General features: G+C 35.3%; 1 protein-coding gene across 2 annotated transcripts; it reads right to left on the bottom strand.

Annotated features, from left to right (window-relative positions):
• Window positions 1–53: 53 nt before the first annotated feature.
• Window positions 54–17,862, bottom strand: stat4 (signal transducer and activator of transcription 4). 2 transcript variants are annotated; one of them, XM_082175738.1, is made up of 24 exons: window positions 17,547–17,862; window positions 16,469–16,603; window positions 16,139–16,274; window positions 13,983–14,081; window positions 13,643–13,735; window positions 13,458–13,536; window positions 13,216–13,301; window positions 12,820–12,971; window positions 11,805–11,963; window positions 11,551–11,643; window positions 11,373–11,432; window positions 10,201–10,221; window positions 9,899–9,989; window positions 9,419–9,460; window positions 9,112–9,195; window positions 6,735–6,833; window positions 6,385–6,520; window positions 6,152–6,204; window positions 5,945–6,039; window positions 5,544–5,680; window positions 4,984–5,175; window positions 4,398–4,443; window positions 4,169–4,271; window positions 54–873 (listed from the first exon to the last, which is right to left on the bottom strand). In XM_082175738.1, exons 2-24 carry the CDS (start codon window positions 16,594–16,596, stop codon window positions 859–861), a joined length of 2,199 nt encoding a protein of 732 aa, XP_082031864.1. In that variant the 5' UTR covers window positions 16,597–16,603; window positions 17,547–17,862; the 3' UTR covers window positions 54–858. The 2 variants fall into 2 exon arrangements, with proteins under 2 accessions (XP_082031864.1, XP_082031863.1); XM_082175737.1 differs by having other exon boundaries at window positions 9,419–9,463; window positions 17,547–17,861.
• Between the last annotated feature and the right edge of the window lie 712 nt (window positions 17,863–18,574).

The raw sequence follows: 18,574 nt of genomic DNA, 5'->3' as shown, positions 1-18,574 counted from the left end.
TGCTATTACTACTACTACTACTACTACTAATAATAATAATAATACAATAGTGATACCATAATTTTTTTTATTAAAAAACAAAAAAATACAATAGCAACAACAAGCTTGTCATAATATATACATAAACTGTATAATGAGTATAATGTTAGGCAATTATGTTTAGTTAAATCTGAATTTTACAGATACATGAGACAACATAACTAGAACTTGAATAATACAATGAATAGTACATCTGATGCATTTTCATATTGACAGTATTTTGGAATATACACTCAGCAAATCAAAGGGAGAGAAATTATGTTTTTTAGTGGCATAGAGCCAGAAAAAAAGTCCCCCTGTAGTCAATAATTGTATCCCTTGAAACTCATCTTTGATCACCAAAGTTACATATTTAAAAGTCTATAAAATTCTTCATGCCTTAAAATATCTTGAATGTAACTCTACAGCCTCGCCTAATTTAGTAAACCATGAATATGCAAATTAGCCCCTGCCTCCACTCACTCACACCAGCTCAGAGATTGACTCGTTGATGATCACACGTTGATCTGATTGGTTACAAGGTAGTTTGTGACGTCAGAAACACCAGCGATTTCAAACCGCGTTTTTTGAGACTGTCTTTGGTTCACTGCAGTTTTAAGGAGAAAATACTCAGCAATGGTGTTGACTTCTGCATTTTTACACATGGTTTGTCTTAAAGCATACTTTAAAAACAACACATATACATATAAACAACATAAAAAACTTGATTTTCACCACAGGGGGACTTTAAGAATGGCAAAAGAAACCAGAATACAGAGATGGAAAGCTTCAAACCCATCCAAAATCTTGGATCTGAGCGAAATCTGGTTGTTGCCCTTTCTACGGTGAATTCATCTGCAATGTAAACAAGAAAAACGTGTCATGTCATTTTCTGATTATGTTAGTTTGCTTTTCTTAAATATATAGATGCTTAAACAGTTATGTTTTGCTTATTAGTGACAGCCCCAAATTACCCACAAGATATGGTTCTGAGCAACAGCCTGAAAAACCAAATTGAATAAGGATATAAACTAAATTGTATGGGTTTGAAAATGAATAATACACATTTAAGAGTATGCATGGTTAAGTCACTACCCAAATAAGCAAAAGTGTGACATCGACCATGTAAACAATACAATTTAAAATTAAATAAATTAAATAAAATACACATTGTGAATATTTTTAATATTCACTACAATTGCTATGCAAATAATATAATTTGTAATGAAAAAAGTATTTAAAATAGATGTAAATTAAAAAAAAATTAGGGCTGTCAAAATGACCGTTTTCCCCTTCATCCTTTGCTTTCATTCATTCAAGAGCTATTAACCCCTTAACTGCCACCATTCTTCTAGTGGGACGCCCGGTTGCTCTTTTTGGTACAGCGCCTAAAACTTTTGTTATATCAACTTTAAATTTGGAACACAACTTGGTTAGATATATGGCTTTGATTTTATAGTAATTTTATAGTAAAAAGTACAGTACATTTGATATAGGCCTACAGTAAATGTAAACGTCCATAATATTTTTACACTTTTATTTTTGGAAGTTTTTCAGCAATAATCTGCTGAGTGTCTTCTTTACAACAAGATAAAACATAGGTCTATATTCCAAAGCATTCTTGGGGGGTTAATCCCTAACCCTACAGTTTCAAGCGATTAGAGGGAAAAAAAAGAAGTTAAATCTGTATTGGCGTGCTGTCCGTGAATCTCCTGTCTGTGTGACACACACATAACTTGTGCGCACAGAAAGCCGCTTCAGACAGCGCACATTCGCTTTCGCGTTTGAACAGACAAAAACACGCAAACGTATGCCAAAATGCCCGCTTTGTCGAGTATCCTCGTAAATGACTGTAAAGAGTTGTGAGGCCATGGGATATGTGTCAGATCCGCGTCATGTGCTTCAGATCTTTAAGTGACAGCAGCCAAATAAACCTGCGGCTGTGATGTCTGCCATTAATGTACAACCCCATTTCCAGAATAGTTGGGACATTTTGTAAAATGCAATAAAATCAAGAATCTGTGATTTGTTAATGCTCTTGAACCTTTATTTAACTTAAGAAAATATTTCTAATGTTTTCATTGACCAACTTAATTTTATTTTGTAAATATAAACAAGTTTTGATTTTGATGGCTGCAACACACTCCACAAAAGTTGGTACAGAGGCACGTTTACCACCGTGTCACATCACCTCTCCTTTTAATTACACTTTTTAATCATTTGGGAATTGAGGATACTAATTGCTGAAGTTTTGCAAGTGGAATATTTGCCCAATCTTGCCTGACATAAGATATCTGCTCAACAGTCCGTGGTTGTCATTGTCTGATTCTCCTTTTCATGATGGTTCAAACATTTTCAATAAGAGACACATCTGGACAGTGAGGCACATCCACTCTACAGTGTAGAGTGACTAGAAACCACTCAGTTTTAGCATGTGCAGAAAGAATGAGGCCTGGCATTGACTTGCTTCCCAGGAAAGGTGTCATCTTGATGACAGTTTATGTCTCTGTATAATGCAAATATATGCCTCCACATCAGTGGTACCTTCACACAAATGCAAGTCACCTATGCCGTTTGCACTGATGCAATGTTTGCTTTTGCACTTGTCGCTGATGAAAATCTGGATGGTCCCTGTCGTCTTTGGGACTGAGTCATCTGACCACAGCACACATTTCTAGAGCATCTGAGATGAGCTCGGGCCCAGAGAACTCGCCGGCATCTCCGCATAGAACTGATGTATAGCTTTCGCTTTGCTTAACAGAGATTCAAGTGGCATTCCTTAATGCAGCGTCTGACTTTGTTAAGTGAAAAAGACTTAGAAGCTCCTTTTTCACCCAAACATGATACCATCACCTATTACCAAGTCACCTACTCATTGTGGACTGTTTCAAAAGAGTTGGATAATCTAACTTTTATAATCTTTTCACTTATATTTTGCCTCTGTCCCAACTTTTTTGTAGTGTGTCACAGCCATCAATATCAAACTTTTTTATATTTACAAAATACAATTATGTTGGTTAGTGAAAACATTGGAAAACTTTTCTTTACACTTTTGTCAGTTAAAAAAAGGTTCAAGATAATTAACGAATCACAGATTGTGAATTGTATTGAATTTTACAACATTTTCCAACTTTTCTGGAAATAGGGTTGTAAATCCAAAAAAACAAAAGACAAAGAGAAAAAATAATAAAAATCACAGAAAATCACTTACTGCTCTTGACTGATTAACTTCTGTATAAGGTATAATCTATAATAAATGTATAACTTATGCAGTGAGGAACCCTGAAGTAACTTTATTTAATTGCATACGATCCCACCCTCCCTGCAAATCGCCGTCCAAACCATGCCTCCTCCACAACACATGAAGGCACACACACATCTGCTCTCAGCAAAGGGTCACAAGAGACGGCGTTAAACTACCTCATGTCTCAAAGCACATAAAATAACAATAATAATGAACGTAAACAACTAGGAGAGCTCTGACCAGTACCACCTGACTGCTGCAGATTCATTGCGGTGTTGATACTGTTGATATGGAAACGCTTAATTCAAATGTGCGAGGACATGAACAGCTCCGGTTAGAACGTCACGGGTTGCCATCTCTTAATTACGGTAGTTATGGCGTGAATGCAGCATATGCTCGTTGTTTTGGAGGAACTGTAAATGGTGGCTGCTGTTTGTTTGCGGTGCTCCATGACCAACATCTGTCTAAATCTTTATAGCATGAAACGCGCTGATGACGTATGATGTCTGTGTGAACAGGGTGCGCGAAGGTTTGTAAAAACAAACCCTGACAGGCAGGTAGGACATTGTATTATTTCATTCGGACCGAATATAATGATAGGATTTACATTTATGGTCCTATGCCTTCCACAGCCAATATATATTTATAAAACCACATTTATACCATTTAACATAGTGATTGCTATCAGGATATGAGGAGACTTTTAACCAGTATAACAAAAATCTCTCTGTAGAGAATCACCTATTGCACCTTTAACTGTTAAATTATTACAATTTAAAAATGTATTTTAAAACTTTAATGTTAGGTGCGATCAATCATGATTAATTACAGAAAAATAAGCAATTTAAATCGATTGACAGCACTAATATATATATAGTTTTCAAAAATGTAAAAGATGATATTTACAGCGCTTTCAAACTCAAAGGGACTGAGGTGCTGGGTGATAATTTCAAACATTCCAGGAGACATCGGAGGTTCAGGAGAGGAACATGCATGTTGGACAGGACCACTGAGAAATGAGGACATCAAAGAAAGTAAAAGAAAATCATTAGTATCAGTTCATACAATCTTGCAACACTGAGAGACAACAAATTATCAAATTAAATATTAATCTGAAAGAAATGAAGATACTCACTTCCGACGGGAAATTGGAACTAACTGTGTCTGAATGTAAGGACAAACTGTAAAAGGAAAAAACAACAATAAAAAAAACTGCATTTTAGCATATGCTATATCTAATCTTTCTACAACTGCGCACTTTCCACAAATATAGTTAAAAAAATAGGGTCAGTGAAAAGAGGTGCTCAACCTAAATTAAATATTAAATTAAATATTAAATGAGCTAATTATAATGAATGGTTTTCAACTTTGAAACACAAGTACAGTATAAAACTTTGATTTGTGTGACTTTATAATTTTCTAACAAAATACATAAAGTAAACATTAACATTCAATAGAAAAAAAGTGTATTAAACATAAATAAAATTTTTGCTTATAATGTTTTCTGCCATCCTGCAGCCTGAACCTCTGAAGGAAAACCACCCTTACAGTAGATAATGTGAGAGATTAGCTAAAGAGATTTCCTGAGCCTTCCTGCCATTTCTTAGGCATGTCACAACTGTTCAGAATGTTTTCATTTTTTGTGGTGGAGAAACAGTAACAGGGCTGTACACAAAATATGGAACACAGTGAAATAAAGATAAAGTTTATAGGCATCTAACCTTTGTTTTGCTGGCTATTGTAATGTTTTCCAAAAGCCTCGTCCTTCGGGATGTCGGGGTAAAGGAACTTCAGAGGATTCTCTGGGACAACACCATCTGCAATGACCTTATAGTCCCGTATTATATCAGCAATGGGCAAGGCGTTGAGACGGTTTTTCGTGTACGGCTCTACAGAGATGAACTTTGGGTCTCCTGTGGGCAGAACACATGTGCTTTAGATTAATTAAAAACATTTTACAATGAAGACAATACAACAAAGACCAATTAAAATAAGGACACTTGAATTGTAGCAATAAGATAAAAGGCATGTTCTAAATTTTGGAACAACTCCAAGGCTGGAAATTCCCTCAGCAAATCCAAGTGAGGATATCACTTGGATAACAACAGCTTAACTTGGCACGAGTTCCTGAACTGGGTGGGCTTGCAAACAGAACATTTTAACTGTTCACTGCGTGGAACTTGTTTTGTGTTACTATCTTTGTTTTACAACTGGACACCTGTGACATCATGTATCCTACCTGTGAATATGGTCAAACATAATATATAGCAGAAAAACAAACCATTTTCATCCTGCTCAACCCAGGTGAAGGTGATTCCTCCAAGGTGACTTTCGCTAAAGCGTAGCAGGAATGTCCCTGGCTTCTTCTCCTTCAATAAGGCGCGTTCCATCTCTTTACTCACAAATCCCATTATGTAACTGACAACCAAAAACAGCAGAATTCATTGAGAAGCAGAAAGAAGTTTTGCAAAGAGCAACAAATTAATCCAGAATGGCAGATAAATCAAAAGAACTCTCATTTATAAATATACTGATTAATATATTTGGTTAAAACAGTTCAATCTAATTTGAAGTAGTTTACCCAATAGTTGTATTAATGTATTGCATGGTTATTAGAATAACAGAGCTATTATGTGTTTATTATCTGTTCCATTTATCATGCGAGAAGATTAGGCCACTGACCCATCAATCCAAACAGGAAGTAAATGTTTCTTAATAAGGTCCAGGATAGAGTCTAGCCACAGCCAAAAACTAAATGATTTGCCAGGGATGTTTTCCTGAGAGCAACAGAAAAACACAAAAAACATTGGATTTATATCGTTGTGCTTTTCATGATGCTCAAGTACAATTTGAACATAACAAGAGAATATTATATTTATTCAATATTACCTTCCAGAACTTGGACCAAGAAACGTGGCAGTCATTAAAAGAAGCGTGTTGACCTTCAGAAACAATTACAAAACACTGTTTAGATGGAGGCAAAAATACGTTCACAATAAAACTGAAGAAAGAAATGCATGAGGAAAAAAACGAAACACACCGTGTAAAACAGCTGACAATTATATAAAATGCCCTATTATACTATGATATCATAATAATCCAATGTTTTTATAAAAACAAACCCAGAAGTTTATCTCCCAGCATGTTAAGCTGCTCCTTGTTGAGTCCTCGGCCTGCAAAACTTGAGAACTGCCAACTGAGCACCTCAGAGAGTTGGCTCCAACTTGCCCGCAAAGGGTTACCGAAGAACCCAAGGTTCTAAACATGTCAGAGAAGTTCAAATAGTACTGTAAGTCAAGTCTGGTCACTGATTAAAACTATGACCTCTAGTTCTTTTAGTCATATAATACAACACTAGACCACATGCAGACCGTAACCATGTTTCTACCAAGTGCTGCAAGCTATAGACAAGATACTATATAGTCTAGACATCTATTCATTTGCATCTGCATCAGAACTTTGAGAAGCCCACCTTAGGGTCGTCAGTTAGCAGGTTGTACCACATGACGGAGGCCCAGCCCCCTGGAAGCTGACTGACATTGGAGATGACCACCAGTGGCAGGGAGCACGTCTGCACAGGAAAAAATATAAACCAAGTAAGCGGTATTATGGTTAATAACAAAAAAGACCATAAAAGCATTGTATTAGCACACTTATTTCCCATGCAAATGATTACAGCTGTTCTTGTCAGAATTGTAAATTGTCATGTAATAATTTATAAAACATGTAATATATGAATCTATATAAATAAAACATTACAGACAAAAATATGAGTAATAATTTCAATGAAACTTTAAATACAACTACTCCTACATATTTTCCTGTAAAGTGATGAACATTGAGAAATACAATATACCATTAAAACTGACTTGACTTTAACAAAAAAAAGATCTAAGTATGGCTATAGTAGTAAAATATTTCTGTTTCAAATGTCATTTTGTACTTTCTATTCATCAAAGAATCCAGAAGAAAATGTATAACAGTTTCCATAAAAATATATGTGTGTATAAAAAAAAAGATATTATAATATAAATTTTATATAAAAAATAAAATTATATAAGTGACACTGTTGCAATTCAACTTTAATTTAGATTTTAAGTTTTCTAAGGCATTTATATATATATATAATGCATGATTTTATATAGATGTAAAAAAAAAATTTAATTGAGATTTATACATCACATGGAAGCTGATTAAATAAGCTTTCCATTTATGATAGGACAATATTTGGCCGAGATACAACTATTGAAAATCTGGAATCTGAGGGTGCAAAAAATCTAAACATTGAGAAAATCGCCTTTAAAGTTGTCCATTTATGTTCGCGATTGTGCAGCATTCACTCACAAAAATAAATGTTTTATATATTTACATTAGGAAATTTCAAAAATATCTTCATGGAAAATAATCTTTACTTAAAGGTACAATATGCAACATTTTCTGCCACTAGAGGGCGCTACATTCCAAACAACAACAACGGCGTAGCTTGATGACGATGTAAAGGAGCGTAGAATGATGGGAACTGTTGTTTTCAACTCCACCGTGGATGTAAATCAGTCAGACGGGAATCGAAAAATCATGTTCATGGATGTTCTATTTTTATAAATGTTGCGTTTAATGACATGCTTTTTGTGGCGAGGGGGGGGCGTGGTTCAGCGCGGTCTGTAACGGGAGAGATAGAAACAAGACGAGCGGGACGTAAGTAGGTCAAGTGCAAATGACGAACACCTGTGTCTTTTTGCAGTATTATTGGCGTGGAGAGACCGTGCTGGAATCAGACACTGGAGAGAAAATTGGACGCAGAGAAAGAAAACCGGTGGATCCGAGCTCTCATTTTTGAACTGTTTTGTGCCGTCGCCACAGTGAATGCGCGTTGTGCGCGACTTTTGTTTGTTTTGTTTTATTTGAATAAAGTACGAGTCCCAGTCACGCCGACCCGTCTTCTTCCTGACTCTTGAACCTCATCACACTTTTATTTCATTAAAATGAATTAACCGCAAGAAAAGTAAGGTTTAATACTAAATTGGTTATCATAGATGTTACTGTATTTGTCGAATTCATTGTTGTGATAACGCTGCGCAGTTTTACATGTTCTAAACATTTGTTGTAAAAGTACATTCGAACATGCCCACATCATTTGCCAAAATACTGATTAATCTTTATGTATAACACATGCTATATTTATTTACATGGCCATAAACACCAGACGTGATAAACAATGTCAATAAACTAAACACAACCCTAAGGCAATAATACTTTCCTTGCATAAACATAACTATTACCGAATGCTACATTTGGAAAATATTAAATTAAGCATGCTTCGTCGACAGAACCATCTGCAGTCTGTAAATAATAATTGTGTACCATAACGACTGCAAGAAACAAGCTAACGTTTGTAGCTTGATAGACGCTACAACTACAACTTCCGCATTTGTCCAGGACTCCACGCAGTACGAGCGGAAACCGAGGGTAACGCCGATATGACGCAATTGACTGGCGACTCCCAGCTCCCCCCTGCTCTAACGCCCCGTTTCCTTGGTTAAAATCGCACTTTTCTCATTATTTAAAAATAGTTGGAAACATTTGGGATATTGTAAGTAATCAACTTAACAAAATATATAACACTGGCCTTGAGATTTTGGGATATTTTAATGCAAAATTCTTACATATTGTACCTTTAATATACTAATGATTTTCGGCATAAAAGAAAAATCGATAATTTTGACCCATGCAGTGTATTGTTGGCTATAGCCACAAATATACCCGTGCAACTTGTGACTGGTTTTGTGATCCAGGGTCACATTTACAGTATACACACACACACACACACACACACACACACTAAAGCACACCTCAAGATCAATATCCAGGCCCTGTAACATCAGCATGGCCTCAAAGTTGAGTGAGTGTAACTCCTCTGTTACTGACAGGGGACCCTGTAATAAAGAAACACAGTATTGTCACACTTCAATGCCAAGATCAAGAATATACAGTCAGTGTGAGGCTGCCCTCTGTTGGCACTTGGCAGGATGATGCATCCCACATTGACTAACAACATGACAACGACTAACAACATGACAAAAATATCTCATAACAAGACATAAGACATTACGTAGGACTTTTCAGATTGAAAAAAATGGGTACTGCAGTCTTTCTTACCTCATTTCCTTTTCCTCCGGTAGGACACTTTCTCTCTTTCAGCTGCTGCAGAACACAAAGACATCATGAAACATCTTCCCTCTTAGAGGCACAGTTCACCAAAAAAAATTAAATTAAAAATGTTTTACACCCTCATGTTCATTTTCAAACAGCTCATTTGGACAATGGTTTATAGTGGCAACACAATTTCAAGCTCAACAAAGAAAAAAAGAAAAGAAAAAGAACGCCACTTATGTGAGTTTTTCACTTTTTGAAACCATGGTCACTACAAACTGTCCTTGTATGGAATAAAAGCTTCAAAATTTCTCCTTTTATGTTTCACGGAAAACGACATCAGCCTATGGGTTTGGAACAACATGAGGGTGAGAAAATAATGACTCATTTACTTTCCTACAGTGGGTGAACTAATAATTTAAAAGAAAGTCTCATAATAAACCGTATTGCTCTTGATATCATGTGCTAGAATTCAGAGTAAAGTACCAGATGCCTGAACTCTACAGAAAGGCAGCCAGTCGACTCCTCAACATCCATCACTTTGGTGTTGTTGGTGAGGATGAAGAACTGTCTGTTCCTATAAGGAAACATCAGTAATGTTAATGATGATATTTTCTGTTTAGTCACAATTTCCTCTGTACTGATAATTATGTAGAATTGCAACAGAATTTCGCTTGTAAAGCATTGCTGTCTCCCTCCCCCACACATAGCTGAAAAACTCAAATTGAGATTCGGCCTAAATAAACAACAGGAAGTTGCTTCTTCTCTTTGAGGTTGAGTGCACTCACACTTTGCCTGGTGGAAGGTCTCTGCACACACAAATAGAAAAGAGTAGAAAAACATGGTCACGTTGGGCTAAACACACCTGTCATCCAAACATTGCTTGCAAAAATGATTTTGAAACAGACTTGAATGTAAATGTAAGAAAGAGTATAGGTTATGCTATTGATGATTAATGATTATAGCGATTATAACATGTGGGTTATACCTAGTGTGCAGTACTTTTTCATGTCCCTATCATATACTGGGTGTCGTAATATATATTTCACAATTTTAATGATGGAATTCATATTAGGGATTATGATTATTTTAAGGAAATTATCTTCAATAATTTCACTACTGGTTCTTTGGTTTGAGTGGATGTTATTATTTTTGTCATGTGCTGCATTAATGCCTAAGAAACATTCCAGTTTTTTTTTTTTTTTTTATCTAATCAAAATAAAATAAACAAAGCATTTTGTCTTGGGAAATATCGAATATTGCTACACAGGTTTTTTATAGATTATATATTGTTTTGAGTTTTGTTTCAGTTGTAAATTAATCTATGTTGAGGCTAATTAAGTGATTGATATATATAATGAACATATACAATGTATTACTCTTCAACTAAAAGCACTTGAGTTCATTGACATCATTCTCCAGGAAGTGACATCATATGTGGTAGGAAAACAACAGCACAAACCTCAGTAAATATTATGATGAATTATGTGGTATTTTCTGACATTAGATGGTTTATTTCACTCTAAAACATTCCATGCCGTCTAATAAAAATAACAGAAATCTGTATGATAATATCAATATGCTACATAAGAGTAAAAAAACTTAAAATATAAATATAAATACATAAATATATATATGTATACAGATTGACGCCCTCCTGTAAGATGAATCTCATCCCTCACTGAGCAATGGCTAACTTTAGATTTCCATCTTGTTATGTTCCAGCCTGTTAAAATTCTTAACACTGTGTAAGTAAACAAGTTATAAATATTGTTTAAGTGTCTGATCTTGACCAGATTATATTTCTTTAAGACTCAACACTTTACCCTTTTACAGAAATATTTCCTCATATTACAGCACCAGTATATTTCTTTTTAATAAGTTGGGTTGAAAAAGTATTGCATAATATGAATGACCCAGGTTTTCAAGATAACATGTAGACATAATTCAGCAAACATACTTATCGAATGTTGTCTTGACTTTGAGTTGATAATCCACCTCAGGTAACTTAACCAGCAATCTAAAAAGAAAAAAAAGTGAACTTAAATGGGCAATACTTGTGTCTGACTAAAGGCAGTGACTCGTTGCGAAGTTAGACTTGTTTACATGAAGAGTTTGGAGGAGGCTGTGGTTCATACCTGACCTTGGTGGTAAACTGCACCTGTGTTTTGATGATTAGAGGTTTCTGAGGGTGTGTAGGCATGCAGGGCTGCTTCTCCACCACAAAGGAGCTGCAAACATGACCAGGAAAGATTATCCAGGTCCTGATCATCCAGCACATCCTTTCTATTGTTCTCATTCATTGAGTTTAACGTTTTAATGCCACTATAATCCCAAAGTGAATTGCTGTGCCTTAGTTGTAAATAAATGTAATGTATTCCCTAAATTGTACCTTTTAATGAGGTGGTAGATGAGGTATTTGACTTGCTCCTCCATCTGAGGTCTCTGGAGAGGGATTGGATCGCTCTCGTAAGTGACTTTCAGAATCAGCTCGCCCAGTTTGTCCAGCTGCCTTTTAATCTGGAACAGACTCTGGGCTGTCACGGTAAACCTGTAAAAGTGATATCACATAAACATTAGGTTTGATTAAAAGTTTAACAAGACTAATCTCCTTGCAACCATAAAACACCATAACAACACCCTAGAAACCAGCCATAATACTTGTCTTTCTAGATGGTTTCTTAGGTTTTCTGAACGCTTGCTAGGCAGTTTCTCAATGAAGCGTTCAGAAAACCTAAGAAACCACATAGAAAGACGTGCACTACCGTTTAAAAAGTTTGGAGACTATAAGATTTTGAAAGATTATGAAAGCAGTCTCTTATGCTGACCAAGGCTAATACAGTAAAAACAGTAATATTGTGAAATATTATTACAATTTAAAATAACTGTTTTTAAAACAGTTAAAAAGTTAATTTAAAAAAGTAATTTATTCCTGTGATGCAAAGCTGAAATTTCAGCATCATTAGTCCAGTCTTCGGTGTCACATGATCCTTCAGAAATCATTCTGATATGCTGATTTGGTGCTTAAAGAAATATTTCTTAATATTATTAATGTTGAAAACAGCAGCTGCTTAACATTTTTTGTAAACCATGAAATTTTTTTTCAAGATAGAAATCTTTATTACATTATAAACATCTTTACTGTCACTTTTGGTCAATTTTAATGCGTAAAGCTCATAAATTGCAAAAAAAACTAAAACAAACTCTGACACCAAACTTTTGAACGGTAGTATACATGCCTTCAGTTTTACTTCCTCCTTGTCTTTACATTGAGCTTGTCTTTACATTGAGCACTGTGACAGACTTTTTAGTGTGACGACATTTTAAAAATCTATATTAAACATCATAACAGAAACATTATATTATTTCTTTTTATTATATTTCTCTATATTTATATAGTGTCATACCAGTTCTGGAGCTGGTCCAGTCCTATCAGAACCGGTCCTCCGATGCAGGCGATCTGCTGCCTCCGTTTCCATTCCTTAAGTTCAGGGTTAAGCTGGGAGGAAATCAGGGCATCGATTTCTTTTATAACATCTGCGATCTTTGACAAAATCTCCTGCAAAGGTACAACAAAATGCAAAAAACAAGTTTAACAATGACCAGCCAACAACAATGCACACATCTGAGCAAAGACGTGTGAAAATCTCTCAAAACCACCCGTCTGAGACAGGAAGTACCCAGGGTAGTTCTAAAAGTGCAAAACAATCTAAATAAACAAAACCTTTGACATAGAGAAGAAGAGGAAATGGTTGTGAAGAGAGACACAGAAAAGAGTAATAACAGCCTAGAGAAACACTTGCCTTTCTTTTGAAATCCAGGCGATTCAGTATTTCCTGAAGTGTAGTGACTTCTTGCTTCATGGACAAAGAGTTCCTCTCAACTGGATCTACAGAATTTTAGAGGATATATTTCATAGATGTATTTCAAAAACCATCTCTCATATGGCCATATTATATTATTTGCTATATTATATCATAAAACGGCAGGATGGAGACATTTTTGGAACACATTCTGAAGTTATCATGGTCATACGATGGCTCACCTCGAAGTTGGAGAGTTTTGTAGCGAAAGTCAAAATCATCCTGCATGTCTTCAAGATACTTCACAGCCTGGTCCAGCATCTGATAGAGCATGTTTGAATAATTCCACATGTCATGCATGCACTTTTTCATAAACCTAAACCATGTCTGTGATGATAATGCTAAACCAATACTAAACGTGAATTACCTGAACGCTGCTTCTAATCACTGCCACTTTGTTGTCAAGAACTTTCTGCTTCTCCAAAGCGGCTGAGTTTTGCATTGACTTCTCCAGTGGTCCCTGCCATTAATGAAATGGGAACATGGAAAACAGAAGATCAAAATCTACAGCGAGGTCCACATGGAAAATTTGGGATTCAACAATTTTTAACCTGGAGAACATACAAAAGTTTAGGTTTAAAAACAAAGAAACATGACAACCTGACATTGAATAAGAAATAGACTATTAAGGTTCTGCATTATCAAAAGTCACAAATCAAATATGTGTATATGTGGTTTGTTGTTTGTCAAATCTGTGTTGGCAATACCTGTTCCTGCATGCTGGCTGTGGATAAGATGCGTCTTTCTTCCCTCAGGCAGTTACAGATGACGGCAGCCATGTGAATAGTATTCGCCTTGTATTTAACCTGAATGAGTGATGCAACAGCGTTTACTGATGTGAGACCGGGAATTCTATTCACACTACATCGTACACTGGTAAAAATACATTTTAATTTAAAAAAAGGATTAGCTGGAATGTTTTCTGCAATATGTGAGGAAAGCAGGAGCATGTGGGACTCTGAGTGGGAAAAAAGGAGTAGAATTGCTATCCATTGAGGTTTATTGCTGTTATGCAAAGGTTAACAATAAATATAACTTTTAAAATGTATTATTAATAAGATCTACAGCATAATTTGAAGTGGCACTTTATTTTACAGTACGTGTACTGACAGTGTATTTACCTAAGAAAGTACTGGGTAATGTAAGGTAACTACATGGGTTAAGGTTAGGTTTAGGGGTAGGTTCAGGGTTAGTACCTAGTTTTTACCCAGTTATTGTAATTTGCTTTTGTCAGTGTTTTTAATATCCACACTGAAGTACCCGCTTCATTTAGGTGGAATTTAAAGTTCTAAAAATAATTGGCTGACAGTAAAAGCTCAACACCATTTACAGGAATCATGTATCATGGGGAATGTGGCATAACAAGGAGTTAAGTAATCTTGGAAAGTGAAAGTTAAAATGAATAACCATTGATGTAAATGAAACAGATCATGGCTAAAATCTAATGCATGAAGCTATAGAGGTTTTGTTTCCAATTAAGAAATGGGTTTGATTTTTAGCAGATTTGATGTCATTGACATTTAGTCATGAGATACAAAAGCAATGATGTTTAATGTCATAATTAATGTTGAACCTGATGCAACGCGTCTAAATGCCTCATGTTTGATTTGAAAGTATATGGCAGAGGGAAAAATTACTAGTGAAAATCAACTTATTTTAGTCTGGTCATCACACAAATGGCTTTAGAAGAGTGCACTTTAATTTTTGAGTGATTTTTTCCTTGAAATACAGACTTTGCAGAGTTTCAGATTCATTCAGGGGTTTAAGTGACATTTGTTAGATGGTACAGAAAATAATAATCATCTGTCAAGTTCTTTTGAACTTTTCTGTTTTTAGACAAAAAATATTGTGGGTGTTTCGTCTAGACGTTCTTTTTTTCATGCAATATTGATGATATTTGTAAAGGCAAAAAAAAAAAAAAAAAAAACCCAACCATTTTTGCAGCCTCCCTAAAAAAAGTCTATGTAAATAAGAAAAACAAAAATGCTGTCTCCCCACGCTGTGCTCTGTCATTTTGTGTTTTGGGGTAGCAACACCAGTTACAGACAGCTATGTAATTTTTTTTAAGAAAGCGAAACCCCCGACCTTTGATTCTTCGGTGGAAGTTTCTTTGAATTTATCTACTAAGAAATCCCCATAGCACCCACTCGTGAAAATTCTGCACAATTGAATGGAATGTCTTCAGCAGCCTGAAAATATATTGAGAGTTTGCTTTTGTCCGTGATTTTACTCAAATGTTCTTGTTGTCTTCCTACAAGACTTTGCAACAACACATAGCATCTTATCTTAGTGTACATGTCAGCAATTGCGTATAGACTGCTGGAAAATATGCTAACTTAGTAAATGTGGTAAACTCTATGTGAGGTAGGTGACCTCAGTGCAAAATTTTGGATAGGACTGTTTCCACTGAAGCCCATGAAAAGTTATCAGAAACCACATCTGAGTACACAAGCATCTGTTGACAACCGAATACAGCACTTATATTCATTTATAATTAACATTTACTTGAGATATATTATTGTTATATAATTAGCTTGTTGACTATTACTGTAAATCTCAATATTTAGCATTATGGATTATTTCCTGCTAAATGATCACAGAGAAAATATGAGCATCCATTTGTGCATTTAAAGAAACATTCATATCAACACTTCACAAGTACATATGCGCACTTTCCTTTTCTTTCACTTCTCAGAGTAGGTGAGAAAAAAATAGGCATGGAGGCATCACTAAACGAAACTATGCTTTTGATGAACAACTATAATTTAAAGGGCAAGCAAAATGCTTTCTTTAATGGAAATGATGATGCCCAGGGCTGCATCAGACGGGTGGAAATAACAGGAGGGCGATGTGCATCTGTTACCTGTATCTGATGAAATATTCGTTTTAGGTTGTGCCTGTGAAGAAAGTTTTGCTCCTGAGAACACTGTCTCTCCAGCTGAATGAGGAAGTTATTGAAGAGTACAGTAGCCATAGATTCATGGTTTGAAGCTGTTTCCCTGTGGCGATGAAAATTAAAATGCTTTAGGAGGAGGCATAATACCTTTAAGCACTGGAATTGTGTTACAAACATAATTTGTATTATGAGCATCAGAATATTTTAGATTGAATATTCTGTGATTGCTTTGGGATGGAAATTTAAAATGTGATTGAAAACACAAATTCTGATCAATATGTACAAACATCCACATACCAATCTTGGCTTTCGATCCAGCTGGCCAGCACCTGCCTCAACTCCATTGGAAAGTTGTCATCATAAAAAAAGTCCACCTGTTCGAGGAACTTAATATCCAGTTGCTGGATTTGTTTCCATTGACTCATTGTGTTGCTGGGAAGAAAAGTAAAAAGGATAGAATTTAATTTAGATTTAGACTTAAATTAAATCTATGAATGAAAATATATTGTAATATATCAAATAAATAAAAACTATATTGCAATCATATCAAAGCAATGGTTACTAAAACGGATACATTCAACTAATTTTAGGGGAAATCAGGGGAGATTAGGCCTGATAACATCATCTGTTTAACAGAGAAATTCTACAGCGGTTGAAACCACTACCATCCATAATCATCATCTTCTTATCATACTCTTGAGGTGACAGTAAATATCGTAAGAATCTGAGTATCTCAAATTGATTTGTGACCATGTCAATGAATGCTGATTAACGGAACTGACATAATCTGAATTACAAGGTTCTTTTGTTTCAGCATGTTAAAAAACTATATTTAAAATTTGTTCCCAATTTATTTGCTGTAATGAATTATATATTTACTATATACTTATAAATTAAAAGTTTAATGGAGAGAATGGTACTAGCAAAAGCAACAGGTTCGATTCCAAGGGATTGCATGGACTGAACTGACCTTGAATGGAGTGCAAGTTGCCTTAGATAAAAGCATTTGATGCTGACATTATTGTGAATATGATTTAAAACCTCTTTGTGTTTCTATTACTGTTACAACTACTTTAGTAGTGGGATAGGTAAGAACAACAGCACTGTTCTGCTTGACAACTAATTTACACGGCTCAGGAATAAATGATATATTTGTAACTATTTAATGTGCATTAGAGTATTATATTAAAGTTTGAAACATGTAGTGCAAGATGTTATATATTTCCCAGCCTCTCCTAACTTTCAGCAATAACTTTCATATAAACATCACACATATTACACATTTAATAAATCAAACGTGTACACAAATTTACATTTCAATTCTTTAATTGGTAATATTTGCATTAAAACCCAATCTAGGTCCAAAAGAATTTACCTGTTGCTCTTATGAAAGACACTCCAGAGAAGTTCACACAATGAACCTGATTTTTTCAGAGTAACCAGCAACAGCCACGCTTTAACCAGAAGTTCCTCAAGAGTCTTGGCCACAGACTACTGCCCCGATCCGGCTAGAGACGCTTCAGATGTTCCTAGAAGTCTGGATATGTGTGTAAGGTCCAGTTTTCGCTCATGAATGAAGTCCTTTAGGGCACGAATGTCAGCTATCTTATCCAGTGATCATGACTGAACGGTTAAACAGGTGGGTTCTTCAAGGAAATGTTGAGCACTTCACGAACACGGAAACAAAGTAGCAGAAAAAACACAAGGGGAACTCCCCTATATGACAGCAAGTGTGTTAGTAGGGTATTTTATATTTACTGCCCCAATCTGACTCACACCTTCAGGATGGTTGATGCTCTTTGGGCCTGCACTTAAAAAAATGAAGGGATTTTTTTCTTCTTCAGTGAATTAATTAATTTAAGAACACTTTGCCTCGGAATTATTTTTGGTCGATAAAATAAGAATGAATCAGCATTGGAACAAACCATATTTAGTTGAGTCATATTATTCATGTTCATAATTTTAATCAGTCTGATATTAGCAAATCCTTCGTCACCCACTCTTCAACACAAGGTAACCACAAAATTCAAACACATTGCAGAAACTCTTCCAAATGTCCACAATAACTGAACATTAACAAATAATTTAATTTTTTTTAGTAAATTTACTTTCCCATTGCAATCCCTTGCAAAGCATGCTGGGAACTACAAGCACACTGCCCAGTTAGTTAACTGCCCAGTTAGTTAACAGTTAGTCAACAAAAACGATTCATGTAGGCTAGGGGCAGCATTAATCAAGTCAACTTTTTAAATAGCCTATAGGCTATATTAGGTGAATCGAACACAACGAAATTAATTTGTGACAAAATGTTCAAAAAAATAGCTCATTTTAATTCATTCAACGGAACAAGAGCCAACAATAATTTTATGGCGGTATCAAAACCACTGACCATATTTCTCAAGA

Source organism: Leuciscus leuciscus (assembly GCF_965113295.1).
Source record: "Leuciscus leuciscus genome assembly, chromosome: 7".
NCBI classification, from domain to species: domain Eukaryota; kingdom Metazoa; phylum Chordata; class Actinopteri; order Cypriniformes; family Leuciscidae; genus Leuciscus; species Leuciscus leuciscus.
Note: the sequence above shows the minus strand (reverse complement) of the source record. Positions and strands in the feature narration are given on the sequence as shown.

Coding starts and splice junctions, on each gene's coding strand:
- stat4 (XM_082175737.1), bottom strand. CDS start 16,596: ATGAGTCAATGGAAACAAATCCAGCAACTGGATATTAAGTTCCTCGAA. Junction 9,464..9,898: donor CTGTAGAGTTCAGGCATCTG/GTACTTTACTCT, acceptor TGTGTTCTGCAG/CAGCTGAAAGAGAGAAAGTG. Junction 9,196..9,418: donor CCGGAGGAAAAGGAAATGAG/GTAAGAAAGACT, acceptor TCTTTATTACAG/GGTCCCCTGTCAGTAACAGA.